General features: G+C 39.6%; 1 protein-coding gene across 11 annotated transcripts in view; it reads left to right on the plus strand.

Moving 5' to 3' along the window:
* The window catches only part of LOC126356163 (pericentriolar material 1 protein-like), a 382,055-nt gene that overhangs the window by 345,541 nt on the left and 18,731 nt on the right, over positions 1 to 17,783 (plus strand). For 7 of the 11 annotated variants that reach the window (XM_050006912.1, XM_050006913.1, XM_050006920.1 and 4 more), the window contains one exon: positions 8,725 to 8,859. The exons of the other annotated variants lie outside the window; for them this stretch is intronic. In XM_050006912.1, coding sequence (XP_049862869.1) covers positions 8,725 to 8,859 — 135 coding nt within the window. The remainder of the gene's footprint in view (positions 1 to 8,724; positions 8,860 to 17,783) is intronic. 11 annotated transcript variants of the gene reach the window in all.

The raw sequence follows: 17,783 nt of genomic DNA on the forward strand, positions 1-17,783 counted from the left end.
TCTCACCAGGTCGCCAGCCTTTTCCGTAAAGTTCTCCAAAAGGTAAGGTATCCAGCTGTCAGTTCAAAGCAAATTATAGACCTTAATTTTTCACTCTCTGTAAGCATTTGATACAATACTTCTGCATAATTTAAAACTAGGTGCAGCATTGTGTTGTACAAGTCAGCTCATACGTTCGCGTCCATTGGGTTCAGTGCAAGTAGCACCATCATACACTGGTCATTGCTTTAGCCTGCAATTTTTTGACATGGTAGTGTCATCTTGGCAACCTGTGGATAATGGTGCCTATGTACTTGGCCACACTTTCCCATTAGACAACTCCATTTTGGGATGCTTACCTGTCATGAGTTTGTGGCAACCGGGTATCTCATGTGGTGAATAACTGGCTCTTCACTGTGTTGATGGCCAAAGTCCATTTTATTATCCATGATACAGATCATCACAAGCAGTTTGGAGCCTTCACTGCATGAGCTGACAGCTGTAACTGGCAGCTAAACAAACAGTAGTGAGTAAGAAACTATCTTCTTACCCGCATCATAGGCTGCATACCCAAGGAAAAATGGCACAGCAGCAGACAGACACAGCACTGGTCACCATGTCATAGTGTGACATGACTGTTGGCCTTGTCCAGGGGTCTAATGGAACAAGACATGATAACAATGACAGGAGAGAGAGAGAGAGAGAAAGAGAGAGAGAGAGAGAGAGAGAGAGAGAGAGAGTTTGTGTGTGTGTGTGTGTGTGTGTGTGTGTGTGTGTGTGTGTGCACATGTGCATGCGTATGCGTGTGCGTGTGCTCATGCATGCATGCATGGCCTCTGCTAGCCATTCTTACATTGATCTACTTCACAACAGACTCACTGTATTATACAGAGAGAAATTCAAATCACTGCTATGTTGAAAGGGTTTTGTGCTTTATTGTTTGGTTTGTGATAGGCATATTTCAGCTACAATGCCATTGTCTAGCTGCCTGTGTATATAATTCATAATTTTGTTGAGCATTGTTAATATAACTGTTGACACTATTGGGTGATATAATGTAGTGCTTATATCTAGATGTTTTAGATGTCCCCAAGAACACAGACTTGGGATATCTGTGGAATGCAGTCCAGCCTGGTTTTGTGTTGCTCTAAATTCTTGGTTTTTGGGCTGGACTTGGTTATGATTTTGAACTTGTAACTCAGAACAATGTTTGTGGATAGTGTTCTAATAATTATTTTTTATTCACCACACAACAATGGTGAAGATAGAACTACAAGTAGAGCTTGGAAATGAACTGTGTACCTGCAAGATGCTGGTGGTAAAGTGAAGTTCTGAACACATGATGTGTCAAAATGGACACAGCACTTACCAAGTTATTAGAGATAGTCATGCAGTAATAGATAATAACATCAGGCAGTGAGGCATCATTTACACCAACTGTTTCAGCATTTCCATTGTTTTATAAAATTAAACACTATAGGAAACTGTATCAGCAACAACTAATCCAGTTACTCAGAAATATTCTTTTTTTATCTTGGTATTTGCATTGTCTGTTAAATCTAGTTAGGAAATTGTGCTTTGTAGAATAACTTGATAAATTGTCCTTTGACCAAATTTGTGAAGTATTATGACCATAATAGACATCAGATCCATTTGTTTCGCAGTTTGAAACACAAGTATGTAGGCTCCAACTAGCCTGAACATGTATTTTACTTCCAGTGAATCAATGACAAAAAACATCAGTTTCCTCACAACACATTTAAATCTGGAAATCATGTCAATTGTTCATCTTATAAGCAACATCTGGCCACTATAAATTCTAAAATATTTATTATCTGCTTATGAGACTGGTGAACCATGAGCCAAATATATTCGCTAGTCAACCAGAGATGATGATACGCTCTTAGCTTCTTGAAAAGAGATTCTTCAGAATCTGTAAATCAATCAGTAATTTGTGGGGATCACTCTTGTCAGGATTCCATAAAGTTTTTATTGCATGCAAAGAGTCATTTTTTTATGTGTATTGCTTCTCTATTGCCTTCTGTTTTGCAAACTCATGGAACAAGGAAATGAATATTATTGTGGTAGATCATCAGGCGAAAAGAATCAAATGTGCACTGTAATTCACATATCCCAATCACCAGTGAAAATGTTTCTATGCTGATTCTGTCACAAGGGATTGTGCTGTTTGCTATGTACCTGACCAGCAAGTACGCACATGGATATTGCATCTTTCTGACCTGTCGTTTAACAACTTCTTACAGATAGTGTGAAGAGTTTAGGCTTACTATGAAACAGGGAAGCATTAGTCAGTGTTGTTACAATCAGATTCCACATCCTCTCAAAGTTCAAACAGATGTTCCACAAATGTTCCTCTCTGGCAGAATCTTTCACCATCCTGTGCAGATTGCAAGCAATTGTGAGTTGAGTCAGAAAACTAGAGCACCTCAGACATAGATGTTAACTATTAACTTTCAAACTATTGACTACTCACCTAAGTGCCTTCTAGCATGCTTCTCTTATAAGTTTACAATAATTAAAATTGATAGTTACCTGACATGTCAGTTTTCTAGGTGGTGATTTTTAAATATAGTGTTGTAGTTTTCTTTTGCGAAACTCCTTATTTGCTGAGATAGAAGGATGAGTAGATTACTGGTTTTGACCAGTTAAATGGCCATCTTCACACCACGTAAGAGAAAGCAGTGTCTACGTCAACTGGTGAAGCAAGACATTTTGTTGTAATAATGTTTACAGTTCCAAACTCAAATACTGTGGCTACAATATATACCAACAATATATGCCAACAAACTCTGCAGATGATGAAGAAATTGATGAAATGTATGATGAGGTAAAAGAAATTATTCAGGTAGTGAAGGGAGACGAAAATTTAATAGTCATGGGTGACTGGCATTCGTCAGTAGGAAAAGGGAGAGAAGGAAACATAGTAGGTGATAATGGAATGGGGCTAAGAAATTAAAGAGGAAGCCGTCTGGTAGAATTTTGCACAGAGCATAACTTAATCATAGCTAACACTTGGTTTAAGAATCTTGGAAGAAGGTTGTATACATGGAAGAACCCTGGAGATACTAAAAGGTATCATATAGATTATATAATGGTAAGACAGAGATTTAGGAACCAGGTTTCAAATTGTAAGACATTTCCAGGGGCAGATGTGGACTCTGACCACAATCTATTGGTTATAACCTGCAGATTAAAACTGAAGAAACTGCAAAAATGTGGGAAATTAAGGAGATGGGACCTGGATAAACTGAAAGAACCAGAGGTTGTACAGAGTTTCAGGGAGAGAATAAGGGAACAATTGACAGGAATGGGGGGGGGGGGGGGGGGAGAAATACAGTAGAAGAAGAATGGGTAGCTTTGAGGGATGAAGTAGTGAAGGCAGCAGAGGATCAAGTAGGTAAAAAGACGAGGGCTAGTAGAAATCCTTGGGCAACAGAAGAAATATTGAATTTAATTGATGAAAGGAGAAAATATAAAAATGCAGTAAATGAAGCAGGCAAAAAGGAATACAAATGTCTCAAAAATGAGATTGACAGGAAGTGCAAAATTGCTAAGCATGGATGGCTAGATGACAAATGTAAGGATGTAGAGGCTTATCTCACTAGGGGTAAGATAGATACTGCCTACAGGAAAATTAAAGATACCTTTGTAGATAAGAGAACCACTTGTATGAATATCAAGAGCTCAGATGGAAGCCCAGTTCTAAGCAAAGAAGGGAAAGCAGAAAGGTGGAAGGAATATATAGAGGGTCTATACAAGGGCGATGCACTTGAGGACAATATTATGGAAATGGAAGAGGATGTAGATGAAGATGAAATGGGAGATATGATTTTGCGTGAAGAGTTTGACAGAGCACTGAAAGACCTGAGTCGAAACAAGGCCCCCGGAGTGGACAACATTCCATTAGAACTACTGATGGCCTCGGGAGAGCCAGTCCTGACAAAACTCTACCATCTGGTGAGCAAGATGTATGAGACAGGCGAAATACCCTCAGACTTCAAGAAGAATATAATAATTCCAATCCCAAAGGAAGCAGGTGCTGACAGATGTGAAAATTACTGAACTATCAGTTTAATAAGTCACAGCTGCAAAATACTAACGCGAATTCTTTACAGATGAATGGAAAAACTGGTAGATGCGGACCTCGGGGAGGATCAGTTTGGATTCCATAGGAATGTTGGAACACGTGAGGCGATACTGACCTAACGACTTATCTTAGAAGAAAGATTAAGAAAAGGCAAACCTACGTTTATAGCATTTGTAGACTTAGAGAAAGCTTTTGACAATGTTGACTGGAATACTCTCTTTCAAATTCTGAAGGAGGCAGGGGTAAAATACAGGGAGCGAAAGGCTATTTACAATTTGTACAGAAACCAGATGGCAGTCATAAGAGACGAGGGGCATGAAAGGGAAGCAGTGGTTGGGAAGGGAGTGAGACAGGGTTGTAGCCTCTCCCCGATGTTATTCAATCTGTATATTGAGCAAGAAGTAAAGGAAACAAAAGAAAAATTTGGAGTACGTATTCAAATTCATGGAGAAGAAGTAAAAACTTTGAGGTTCACCAATGACATTGTAATTCTGTCAGAGATGGCAAAGGACTTGGAAGAGCAGTTGAATGGAATGGACAGTGTCTTGAAAGGAGGATATAAGATGAACATCAACAAAAGCAAAACGAAGATAATGGAATGCAGTCAAATTAAATCGGGTGATACTGAGGGAATTAGATTAGGAAATGAGACACTTAAAGTAGTAAAGAAGTTTTGCTATTTAGGAAGTAAAATAACTGATGATGGTCGAAGTAGAGAGGATATAAAATGTAGACTGGCATGGCAAGGAAAGCGTTTCTGAAGAGGAGAAAGTTGTTAACATCGAATATAGATTTATGTATCAGGAAGTTGTTTCTGAAAGTATTTGTTTGGAGTGTAGCCATGTATGGAAATGAAACATGGACGATAACTAGTTTGGACAAGAAGAGAATATAAGCTTTCGAAATGTGGTGCTACAGAAGAATGCTGAAGATAAGGTGGATAGATCACGTATCTAATGAGGAGGTATTGAATAGGATTGGGGAGAAGAGAAGTTTGTGGCACAACTTGACTAGAAGAAGGGATCGGTTGGTAGGACATGTTTTGAGGCATCAGGGGATCACAAATTTAGCATTGGAGGGCAGCGTGGAGGGTAAAAATCGTAGAGGGAGACCAAGAGATGAATACACTAAGCAGATTCAGAAGGATGTAGGTTGCAGTAGATACTGGGAGATGAAGAAGCTTGCGCAGGATAGAGTAGCATGGAGAGCTGCATCAAACCAGTCTCAGGACTGAAGACAACAACAACAATATATACATGTTAGATTTAGTTTGAAATTGTAAACATGATAGCACAAAGCATCTTGCTTCAATAGTCAGTGTAGACACTGCTTTCTGTTAAGTGATCCGAAGATGGCCATTTAACTTGTTGAAACTAGTAATTGATGTATCCTTCCTTGCAAGCTTGGTGAATAAAAAGTTTTCCTAAAGAAGTCTACAACACTATGTTAAAATTGAATTTATACATTGTTGTTTTCACAAATTACAATTAACATTTTGCCTTTCTAAGTAACTAATAGTGGATGGAGATTAAATTAAGTATGAACTTTCATATAGTCATAATTTCTATTCAATTATGCTGGTTAGTTTGCATAAATGTGCAATTCTACTTCAGTAAATAGTATATGAGACTTACCAAGCGGGAAAGCGCCGGCAGACAGACACATGAACAAAACACACAAACACACACACAGAATTACGAGCTTTCGCAACTGGCAGTTGCTTCGTCAGGAAAGAGGGAAGGAGAGGGAAAAATGAAAGGATGTGGGTTTTAAGGGAGAGGGTAAGGAGTCATTCCAATCCCGGGAGCGGAAAGACTTCCCTTAGGGGAAAAAAAGGACAGGTGTACACTCGCACACACACACACACATATCCATCCGCACATACACAGACACAAGCAGACATATTGTGGAAGTTTCTTTCTGTTTTATTTACATCGTCAGTAAATAGTATTCTGCATAAAGATGTTAATTACTTCAAAACTAAATGAATGCTAGTGTTTCTAAAATATTTTCATCAGTGACAGCATGAGTACTTTATTCATTTCTACAGCTTTTCTGTCTGCCTTGTCAGGAAGCCAGTAAATGTTTACATGTTTATATATGAACATTGGTAACAAAACTTTAAGTTATTGATGTTTTGTAATTAGTGCAGTTGTCAGTCAAACTAACCAGCTCATTATACTCACAGTAACTAAACAAATGTAATAGGTAATAAAGTTAGGTTGAATTAGCCCCTGGTCAGTATTTGAAATTTTTGGTAATGAGCACATGTTGTATGCATGACAGTATTGAAGATAACATAAAATTCATGACATTATTGAAGATAACATAAAATTTACTGCCACTGCATTGCAGTGGCAAACTTAGTTTGCTTGGCTAACATATATGTCCAATGTGAGATGATTCCCATTTACTTGAGGAATTGCTATAATTTTCCAACTTGTGTGCAAATACCACCGGCACCCCACAAATAGAATGTGATTCTACAGAATCACTCAGCCATTGCTGACTTTTATGTTTCTTCCTGTGACAGCCACACTTTGCTGTGGTGTGCTCATGTGCCTGGCAATTTATTTGAGGAAGGTGCAGGGAGATTATCCACTTTCAGTGGGTGGAAAATTCAGTTAGTTAGTAAGAGTCACAACAAGAGCATTGCTTTACTCTCAGCAAGTCCCTGTGGCTTATTGGCAGTGTCAGTTGGTATGAGAAAGGTGTCATGATGTTTTGTGGCATTGTCAGGGAGTTGGAGATGGCCAATTTTGGGGCATTGTTCCAAGTTTGCATGTGGAATTTAGTGTCTCGACTGCTTCTGGCAATATCTGGCTCAACATGCTAGGAGTTGGCAATATTGACAAAAGGCTCCTCATCTGTAATTTTGGCCGTCTGAGCTTGGGTAAGAGATCCATCGGTGCTGGTTGGCTTCACCAGCACAGTATAGTTCACTCCTGCACGTGCTTTTCCTGCACTACCACCACCCATCTGCGTTGGCTTTTACCTCGCTCTTTTTAGCCTCAGCATACTTTTTTACCAAATATCCTGCAAGCTGATCACATGCTACTTTCTGCAGAGTGCACAGTTAGGTAGAACTTGCTTTTAGTGAGGAGACAAACACAGTTCCAGTATCCACCTGCACACTTCACACACTTCTGAGGTATGGAGCAGTGCTTGACTATGTGTCTAGATCTTAGCAGTGGACACTATGTACCAGACTGTGCTTACTACATAGTTACTCGGTGGTCACGGAATGGTGAGGACGTAGGTGACTTGAAGCAGAAACCTCTTTGTGTTATTATTAGCAACAACACACAGGCATTCTAGTGTCCTTTCCCTTGCCATGAATGAATCAGTTCAATAGTTGAAAGTCAGTCTTCTGAAGTCTGTCACTAAGGATATGTTGTCCTGGCTGCTGAAGGTATAGACCATTATCTCCTTTTCTTAGAAGATATCCGTCAGTTTCCTGTAGACTCTGGGAGATGAAAGTGTAACATTGCTGGGCTCGTTGCCTACAGCTGTTACCATGAAATGCGCCTTGGTTGTTCTGGTTGCAGGATCATACAAGTCTATGTGCATTTCTTTATAGTCCATGGTAACCAGAGATGGTGCCACTCCTTTAGGTAGTGGTCCAGCTGTCAACTCACTCCACTCATAATGATAGGATTGAAGTATGACAACTTGTGTTTCACTGAGTACTTATCTTTCAGTCTCCTTGTAGTTTCAAACTTATTTTCCATTGTGGCAAACTTCCTGTTATAAATAGTGAGTGTTATGCGAATCAAGTGCCCCCCTCCCCTCTCTCTCTCTCTCTCTCTCGCTCTCTCTCTCTCTCTCTCAAACATTATACACAGTTTCAAGTTGCATCTTTTCATTATTAGATAAAAAGACAGCATACAACATTAAATGAATGTGATACTTGCCATATGGAGCTTTGAAAAATTCTGCATCCCTAGGAATATGTTAAATAATTCATTCTTATTACTGGCCTCATGAATTGTTCTGAGTGTTCAACATTCGTATAAGAAATAGCACTTTTGACAACTTTCTTTTTCAGTTATGTCTCAAACAGTTTTTGTTCCGCTCAGATCTTCTGTTGGTTTAACACTAACCTGAGTCATAGAACAAATTTTATACATTTAAGAATATAACACACTGGAAACTTTCTGAAGCTGACAGAAAGAACTCAAGGGATAGGAGGAAGGGAGAAATATATGCAGAGGAAAGAATCGAGATAAGAATTTGATGAATTATTGATGATGGGGAAAGAGATTTATCATGCAGTTTTTACGCTACATCATGCATGTGGTTTATATGCTGATTCTGTCATAAACTGCTTTCTTTAAACAAGGATGAAATCTCCCACATGAAATGTCATTTCTGATGTGACCTGTTTTTATTTAGCAAGCCACAAATCTCCAGCTAGAGGAATCTTTTTAGCATTAAAGATTTCATGAAATATATGTGTAGAATTCATTGTTGCTGGCTCAAAAATAATATATTGTCTGTAATTATAATATGAGGTTTTATCTGAGCAGTATAGCTGTAATGTGTTTCATTGAACAGTGTTCACTGGGCTGGAAAAGGTTTTAACATTATGACCTGTCTTACACATCAAGTTAAAATCGCAGTATTGGTGTTCACAGGGACACATGGAAACTGTTGCTCCAGAGGACTGCAATGGAGATTTGGCAGAAGCTGACCAGTCATGCCCTGATGACTGTGTCGACGTTCGGCTCCATACACCTGTTCTTGCTGCACCTTCCGAATGCAGTAATGAAGTAAGAAAATATTACTAACTTAAAACCTATGATGTGCTGGTGAAGCCAACCAGCACCGAGGGATCTCTTCCCCAAGGTCAGACGGCCAAAATTACAGATGAGGAGCCTTTTGTCAATATTGCCAACTCCTAGCATGCTGAACCAGACACTGTCAGAATCAGCAGAGACACTAAATTCCACATGCAATAGAACAATGCCTCAAAATTGGCCATCTCCAACATGTTACACCTCAAATTCGAAAAATTCCTTGAACAGAAAGAAGTATAGAGTTGCGTTCCGTGCAGTTTTTTGAAATATAAATGAATTTTTTTTCTGAATGTTAAAACCATACAATGTTTAATTTCTTGGAACACGTTAACTCTTATTTTAGCGTCTATTTTTCATTACCAGCTAGATACGGCCCATGTCCATTTTCTAATACTGTTGTATGTTGGGGACATGTGTCTTTATATTTCATAGCAATTTGTATTGCATGGGAGCAGGCATTTATTTCCATACACTAATCCTACTTCCTTGTATTTAAATACAATAACAAAGCAGAAATTGCACACAGTTGGTACAAAGTGCAGAAACAGAAAACATCTTTGCATTGTGGTGTGAAAAGTGCCTGGAAGCTAGATCAAACCAAAAGTTCATCAGGTGACATGCAGTGCAATATTTACATGCAGTCTTTCTGGTGTTCCCCCATAACTTGAACTGGTTTTAAATATAATGATACAAACAGCATTGATGTCAAGGAAATTTAAAAAAGACCACAGGTCAATACTGGCTAGTAATGCAGAATAAATGGTGGAATGAAAGTTCAGCTTCTTTGAATAAATAAAACAGTTTATGTTGGACAAAACATTTTACAACTTTCACTTATTACTTTGAGGCTGTCAATTCTTATATAGGGGAAGCAAAAGGAAATATAACTATTTTATATATATTTTTGCGATTTTATCATTTAACAATAATATGAAAAGAAAGATTGCTACTCACCACATAGAGCAGGTGTCAAGTTGTAGACAGACACAATGAAAAGACTGTTAAACTTTTAGCATTTGGGCAAATTTCAATCAGAACACACACACACACACACACACACACACAAACACAAAACCTCACATGCACATGGCCAGTGAGACTCAGGTTTTACAATTTCCAACACTGAAATGAACTAAGACTCACATTTTGGCTACACAGAATAGGCATATGATTAGTGAGTCTGAACAATACAAATTCCTAGGTGTTCTGACAGAACAGGTGGCAAGTTGTCATGGAAAGCCTATATTCAGGATCCTGTTCAAAAACTGAATACTGCTATATCTACCATTAAAACAGTTCATGCAATAGGGATAGGCCAACATGAAAATTAGTTTACTTTGCTTATTTTCTTTCCTTATAATATACAACACCACATTCTGGGATAACTCTTCCCATTTGCAAATGTGTGTGTGTGTGTGTGTGTGTGTGTGTGTGTGTGTGTGTGTGTGTGTGCATGCTTTTGGAGCCAGTGCCAGAAGGGTTGAAGGGGAAGGAAGAGGGATGAAGGGTGAGGTTTAGGAAATGATGAGAGTTACGGAAAGGTCGACCAGAATCCTAGGCCAGGGGAGATTTACTGGATGTGATGAGTACAAAAGACTGATTGTTTGGGGGGCAGGGGGGGGGGGGGGTACATTTGATGACATTTGAAAACCTGAGAGCTTAAAGCTGTAAGGTAGTGCAAGAAGCAAGAGAGAGATTACTGAAAAAACATTCTGCAAGACTTTATAAGAGCAGCAGAATGATAAGTGCATTATATATGATAAAGGGAATGGGGGAAGGGTCGAAGTAGACAGATCAGAGAATAAAAGATACAGAAAACTGAAATGGAGTGACGAAAGAAGTAGTTACTGAGAGGAAATATTGGGAAAAAAGAAATTAACATAAATTAAGGCCAGGTGGGTGACAAACCAAGGATATGTTGTAATGCAAGATCCCACCTGTGGAATTCTGAGAAACTGGTGTCAGGGGAAAGAATCCTGATGACACGTACAACAGGACGTTATATGTTGTCAGTATACGTCCTCTGCTATACCCATTCACTCTAATGGATAGCTTGGTGCTAGTTGTGCCAATGTAGAAGTTGTACCAATGTAGAAGCTGAAAAGTGCACAGAAATGGTACACAACATGTGTCCTTTCACAGGTGACTCTCCCTTTGATAGTATAAGTTTTGTTTGTTACAGGGACAGCAGGGATGGTCACAGGAGTAGGAGCAATAGGGTATGGAAATGGGTGCAGAAGCAGCATAGTTTCTGACCAGGATACTGCAGAGATTTGCAACCCTACAACCCTAGGAATCTGTTAAATGATGTATACTGTAGAAGTAAGGGGGGGATGACAAAAAGCTATTCTTGGTGTAGTGTGCAAAATGTCAAACAGAATGAACCTCATTTCATGGCACAGTTTTAGGAACCCACAGCCTTGTCGAAGTAGCTGGTTAATACATTGAAGATCAGTACAGAATTGAATGACTAGTGGTCTATCCCTAACCTGTTTTTTTGATGAATCAGCAGTACCTGGAGTGGATGTGAAGGCCCAAGAATCTGCTTTTAAACTAGACTGAAGAGTCTGCATCTCAACAAATATGTTTGCCTCAAATGCCAAGCCTGTATGGGAGGTAACATTTGACATGGAAAGGGCTGGTATAGGTGGTTCTTGAAGGGTGCATAGGGCAAGTCCTACAGCATGGATGGTCACAGGGGTAGGAGCAAAAGTAATCCGGGGTGGATGGTTACTGCTCACATCAGATGCAGGCACAGGCACAATGCAATGAACTTCTCTCTTGAACTCAACATTCTTCACTTCCAAGCTAGTGTCATCTCCAAACAGAACTACTTCAGACTCGCCTGTCATACTAGAAAGCATGTCATTTATGTATATAATGAAGATGATAGTTTGCTACTCACCATAAGGATGACATGCTGACTTGCAGACAGGCACAGCAAAAAGACTGTTACACACTGAACTTTCAGCCAAAGACTTCTTCAAAAAAGGAAACCTAGGGTCTTCATTCAGCTGTTGTATGGACATGAGCATGAGCATGTATGTAGTCGGTGCAATATACGTGGCATTTTATGTAATGACTGTTTTGTACTTGACATGCTGATATACTATAGTCTTTCCGTTCTTGAAATATCTCCTTAGGATGTGACACGATACAAGGTGCACATCATCAAGATTCATTGAAGTATATTGCACAAGATACAAAGATGGGAACATAGTTTGCTGAAACCAATAATCTAAATAAAAGATGTAGTAAGCAATCTTGACTCTTTGAAATTTTTGCTCCTAATTTCATATAAAAGTATTATGTGGAAGATACTACAGGGCAGGAGGAGGTGGGGGGGGGGGGGGGGGGGGAGCAGCTGAGCTCTGTTCTGGGTTTGTTCTGTTTCTTTCTTGATAGGGTATACCAATGATCTGTCACTAAACATGACAGACGACGAAACTGCAACATTCATCCAGTAAACTCTAGACAGAAAAAAATGATGTGCATTTGGATAACACTCACTGAAGTGTTGTATGGAAAGTTGTGCACTATTCTGCAGGTTTCATTTTCAGTAGGCTTCCTACAGATCTGAAAAAAGTATGGTAAACCCCTGGTATTCATATCTAACTTGAAATGTTTCTTTATGACACACTTTTAATCTGTACAGGAGTTTCTCACTGTAGTTTGGATTTTTTTCTCTTCTGTGTTATGTATACTTTCTCACTATTCTTTTTGCATGGGATTTATTAACATTTTGTTTATAAACTTTCTAATCATCATTCTGTAAACTGTGTACTGACTTATTGCATGAACAAGTAGTACTAACTGAGCTATCCAAGCATGACTCACTACTTGCTCTTTCAGCTTTACTTCCACCAGAACTTCTCTCCTTCCTTTCAAACTTCACAGGAGGACTCCTGCATACCTTGTGGAACTAGTACTTCCGGAAGAATAGTTGTAGCAGAGAAATGGCTTAGCTACAGATTGGAGGATTGTTCCCAGAATGAAATTTCTCTCTTCCTCAGAGTGTGCACTGACTTGAAAATTCCTGACAGTTTAAAACTGTCCACTGGACTGGGACGGACTTTCTCCTTCCATGGGTAGTTTGCTCTGCCAATTGATATATGAATGCATTACTCACGAGTTGTTCTCATAGCTTTATTTCTACCGGTACCTGTCAGTACACAAGATTTCTTTTTTTCCTGTATTAAGCTGACAAATCCTATATCATTGTAAAATGGTCCCTGGAGGAATTAATTATTATAGTACTAAAAGAATGATTTTACAGAGTTTGAGACAAGTTAAGAACATGAATGAGCAGAATTTTTAAAATCAGTCTCTAGGTTATAGTCAGTACTTCAATCAATCCTAACAGACTGTTTCGTATGATGCAAGATGAATAAGTTTATTAAATTGGAGGGACATGAGAACAAGTAAAAATAGGCAGCAGTAACAATGTCACTCATATGCAGACAATAATTATCAAATTAAGTCAGTTTCCAGCCAGAAGTGGGCCAGCTGGAGCATGGAAACTAATGAATACATCTCCAGGACCACACACATGAGTTAACTGCACTGGAAATCATAAGTAACAGCAAATGATAATTTCACAGTACTAAACTTGTGCTACAAAAGTTGATTCTAACAACAACAACAAAAAAAGAGCAAAACATGACAGAATGTAAAATAGCAGCATATTGTGTACACCACATAATACATTTATTGTATGTATAAAAAGAAACATGTATTACAGGCCATTGAAGATGCTTCCAAAATAAAAGAAGCGAAACGCATATGGCAGTAAACAAACTGCCTTCAATTAGTTGCATAGATGAAACACACCTCCACGAGCAAAGATGATTCATTGAAATGTTTATGCAAGACTTGTAAGACTTGTATCTCGTAAATCTTCATTGACTGATCATCGTATATAATATAGTAGCTTGTATACCTATCATGGTTATTTCTACTTACCACACTGCTCTGTCTGGCTTCCTTTTGCTTGCATGGTGCAAAAATTAATTAATATGAATCCATTTTCTTGTTTTTCAGCTTTTCTTGTTGTCTCAAAAAAGTCTTTTTTCATCTTCACTTTCCACAATTTCAGCAGATGAGCTCGAAATTGTTTGCTTTACTGTACTTTCAGCGAATTTTTAACAAGGAGACATCCAAAACACCAAAAAAGATGTTTGATATGAGGTATAAAGTAAAGCATTGAAATTAAATGCAATCTCATATAATTGTACTTGCATTTTGATATATTCATTTCTTCATGGAAACTCTTAACATTACTTATGTGTCCTTTAGTTAATATTTGTGCAGTTCTATTTCTTTCTTGCTTAATCACCTAATGGTTAACATGACACCAACAATAATGTCTATGTTAGTGTAATGTAAACCTTGTGATACTGTTGATACAATTGTTTCATACATTACTATATCCTCATGAGATATTTGGAGAGAAACATCAGCACCATCATAACTTTTTCGGGATGCAAACGGAAAGTATGTCTCAAAACTGCATTCAAGTTTGCTCACATTGTGATACCATACGTGTCAGTGTGAGCTCTAAATCATTAGAGTTGAATTGTATATCAAAGGATGCTAATGTTCCAAAATCTATATTATTAAAGGCTAAAATAGTCACCCAGTTTCAATTGGGGGTTGCTTATTTAACAGCTTCCAGGGCAACAAAAATTAGATTTTCAATATTTCATGAAACTATTGACCCAACTTAAAATTTTAAAATACTGTCCTAATCTACTCATTAAGAGATATAATTTTACTTTAAGGATTTAACACAAGAAGTGCTGTATTAAAGTTAGAAACTGTATATAACTGAGTATGTATTAAGGCAGCATAACTCATGGCGCACAAATTATCCACACTTTATTCATCCAGTATTTGAGAATGGGAGCATTTAGCAATCTCCAAAACAACTTCACACATAATTTCAATCTTTTTTGAAATTTTTTCCCTGAAACTACTGCAAAACAACGAAAGGAAAAAAAATTGTTTACTACATTTTTGCAGTTCATACAGTCAAATTTAAGTGGCAATCATGATGTCTTTGGACAGTTCTCGGGTATCCGACTGGGCAGCGTTGTAATTTCTCCACAATATTTCGGCAGACGTACACACTGCCATCTTCAGGTGGTTCCTGATGAATGCTGTGCTGTTCCTCTCGGCGCCCTATATATACTAGCCGTTACCCCCTCCACCATTCCTTTCCTGATGTCTTTGGTGTGGCCGGTGCGGTGGCTCCTGGAGTTGGTGAGGGAAACGGTGCCTGGGTATGAACTGGGGTCTGCAGTCTCCCTGTTGCGCCGTCGGGGGCGGTCCTCGATCTCTGGGAACGCATCTTTCTCTCCAGGCTGAGTGCAGGGTTCCAAGCGCCTGACTAAGTTTAAGGCCGCTGCCTTTATTAATTAGATGGTCCTGTAGTCGGATTCCGATGGCCTCTTTAGTAACACAGTCCCAGAAGTAGGAGGATTGACAGAGTATTTTTGTTTTTTCATAGTCCATAGTATGGCCAGTCTTTATACAATGGTCAGCCACGGCTGATTTAGTGGCCTGGCATAATTCGGTATGGCGCTTGTGTTTGTGGCACCTCTCTTCTACAGTGTGCACTGTCTCCCCAATGTATGATTTTCTGCACTGACAGAGAATTTGATAAACGCCTGGTTTTCAAAGGCATAGGTCATCTTTCACTGAACCCAGTAGAGTGAAGGTTTTTGCAGGGGGTTGGAATACACATTTCACATTGTGTTTCACCAGGATTCTACCAATTTTACTTGAGGTGTTTCCTACAAACGGAATGCACGCCAATGACTTGTGTTCTTCTGTTTCTTCTCCTTGTTCTCTTGGCGCAGTCTGTCTGAGTGTGTGTCTTATTTGCTTCTGGTTGTACCCATTCTTCCGAAATGTTGTCTTGAGGTGCTGCAGTTCTGCTGGAAGGCTCTCCTGGTTCCAGATCAATCGTGCCCTGTGAACAACTGTGCGCAAAACGCCTTCACGCTGGGAGTTGTGGTGGCAACTGAAGGTATATAGGTACAAATCAGTGTGTGTAGGTTTTCTGTATACACTGTGTCCCAGCTTGCCGTCAGGTTCCTGTTTCACCAGGATGTCAAGAAATGGTAGGGCACCATCCTGCTCCACCTCCATCGTGAATTGTATGTTGGGGTGCAGCAAGTTGAGGTGTTTGAGAAATTCATTTAAGCTGTCCCATCCATGTGACCAAACAACGAACATGTCATCCATGTAGCAGAAGAAACAAGTTGGTTTTTGTTTGGCTTGTTCTGGTGCCGCCTTCTCGAAATTCTCCATAAGAAAATTGGCTACAACCGGTGAAAACGGGCATCCCATGGTGACACCATCTGTCTGTTCATAATTATTTCCGTCGAACAGAAAGTATGTTGAGGTGAGCACGAACTCGAAGAGCCTTGTTAGGTTGTTGTTGAATTTCTTGCTTATGAGCTCGATGGATTCTTTCAGTGGTACCCTAGTGAAGAGGGACACTGCGTCAAAGCTCACTAACAAGTCGCTATCCTGGAGCCGAAGTTCTTGTGTACGTTGCACAAAGCGGATGGAATTGCGGATATGGTGTTCGCATTTTCCCAGAAATGGACTAAAGAGACCCGTCAGGTGTTGGGGCACTTCATGGGTTGCTGCTCCAATGTTGCTGACCACTGGACACATAGATATCCCATCCTTGTGGACCTTTGGTAGCCGCAAGTGGTCGAAGTTTGACAGTTTTTCCATCAAAGGTACTGCGAAGAAGTTCAACGGTTCTTCTTTGAAGGCGACTTGTCAGGTCACTGCGTCATCGAGAAGTACTGTAGCATTGCCTCTGTCAGCAGGCAAGACCACCAACTCAGGATCGCTGCGTAACTCGCAGATGGCCGCTCTCTCCTCCTTCGAGATGTTCTGTTTCAGTGGTGTGGCCCTGGTGAGTGCACAGCACGTTTCACGACATATTTATTCTGCTTCATTGGCTGGCAGAGTGTAGGTGGCCTGCTCCACACTGCTTATAATGTCCACAGTCGATAGAACTGGACAGAAAGATGCGGTCCCAGAGATCGAGGGCCACCCCCAACAGCGGCAGCAGGGAGACTGCAGACCCCAGTTCAGACCCAGGCCCCGCTTCCCCCACCACCTCCAGTAGCTGCCGCACCGGCCGCACCAAAGACATCAGGAGAGGAACGGTGGAGGGGGTAATGGCTAGTATATATATGGGGTGCAGAGAGGAACAGCACAGCATTCGTCAGGAACCACCTGAAGATGGCAGCGTGTATGTCTGCCGAAATATTGTGGAGAAATTACGACGCTACCCAGTAGGATACCCAAGAACTGTTCAAATTGGAAATATGCCGGGAAAACTTCAGATCGCAATCATGATGTCATATTTCATTAATTCCAACACTACTCACAGAAAATTTTGCACCAGTGTCCACATATATCACAGAAAGAACCTGCAAAATTATATCATTGTATGACATATAGTTCAGGAGATATTATGTCATAAACATTGAGGTGCCAGAAAAACTAGCTTTTCTTAAAATGGACAACAAATCAACCGGTCTATAATCACCCATTGTTTGATAATGGGTCATATAAATAAAACACAGAATGTACTTCATTCTTGTAATTTCAGAGGACACTCTCAGGTTTGCATGAGTATACATCACCTGAGAATATTGTCGCTTGAGTGAAAGAGTAGGGAAAGTTGCTCAATGTGAAGAACATTCTTTGATTTCAAATGAATGAAACTAGAAAAATTTCTCCATTTCTCAAAGTGAGCTCAGTGGCATACTTCGAGCGAAGTAAGTTCTGTTGGCATTAAGTTTTACAGAGTTTCTTTTAGTACAAGTGGCAAAATTTATGTTGCTTGGAGGACAAAAAATATATAT

Source organism: Schistocerca gregaria, chromosome 3, assembly GCF_023897955.1.
Source record: "Schistocerca gregaria isolate iqSchGreg1 chromosome 3, iqSchGreg1.2, whole genome shotgun sequence".
Taxonomy (NCBI): Eukaryota; Metazoa; Arthropoda; class Insecta; order Orthoptera; family Acrididae; genus Schistocerca; species Schistocerca gregaria.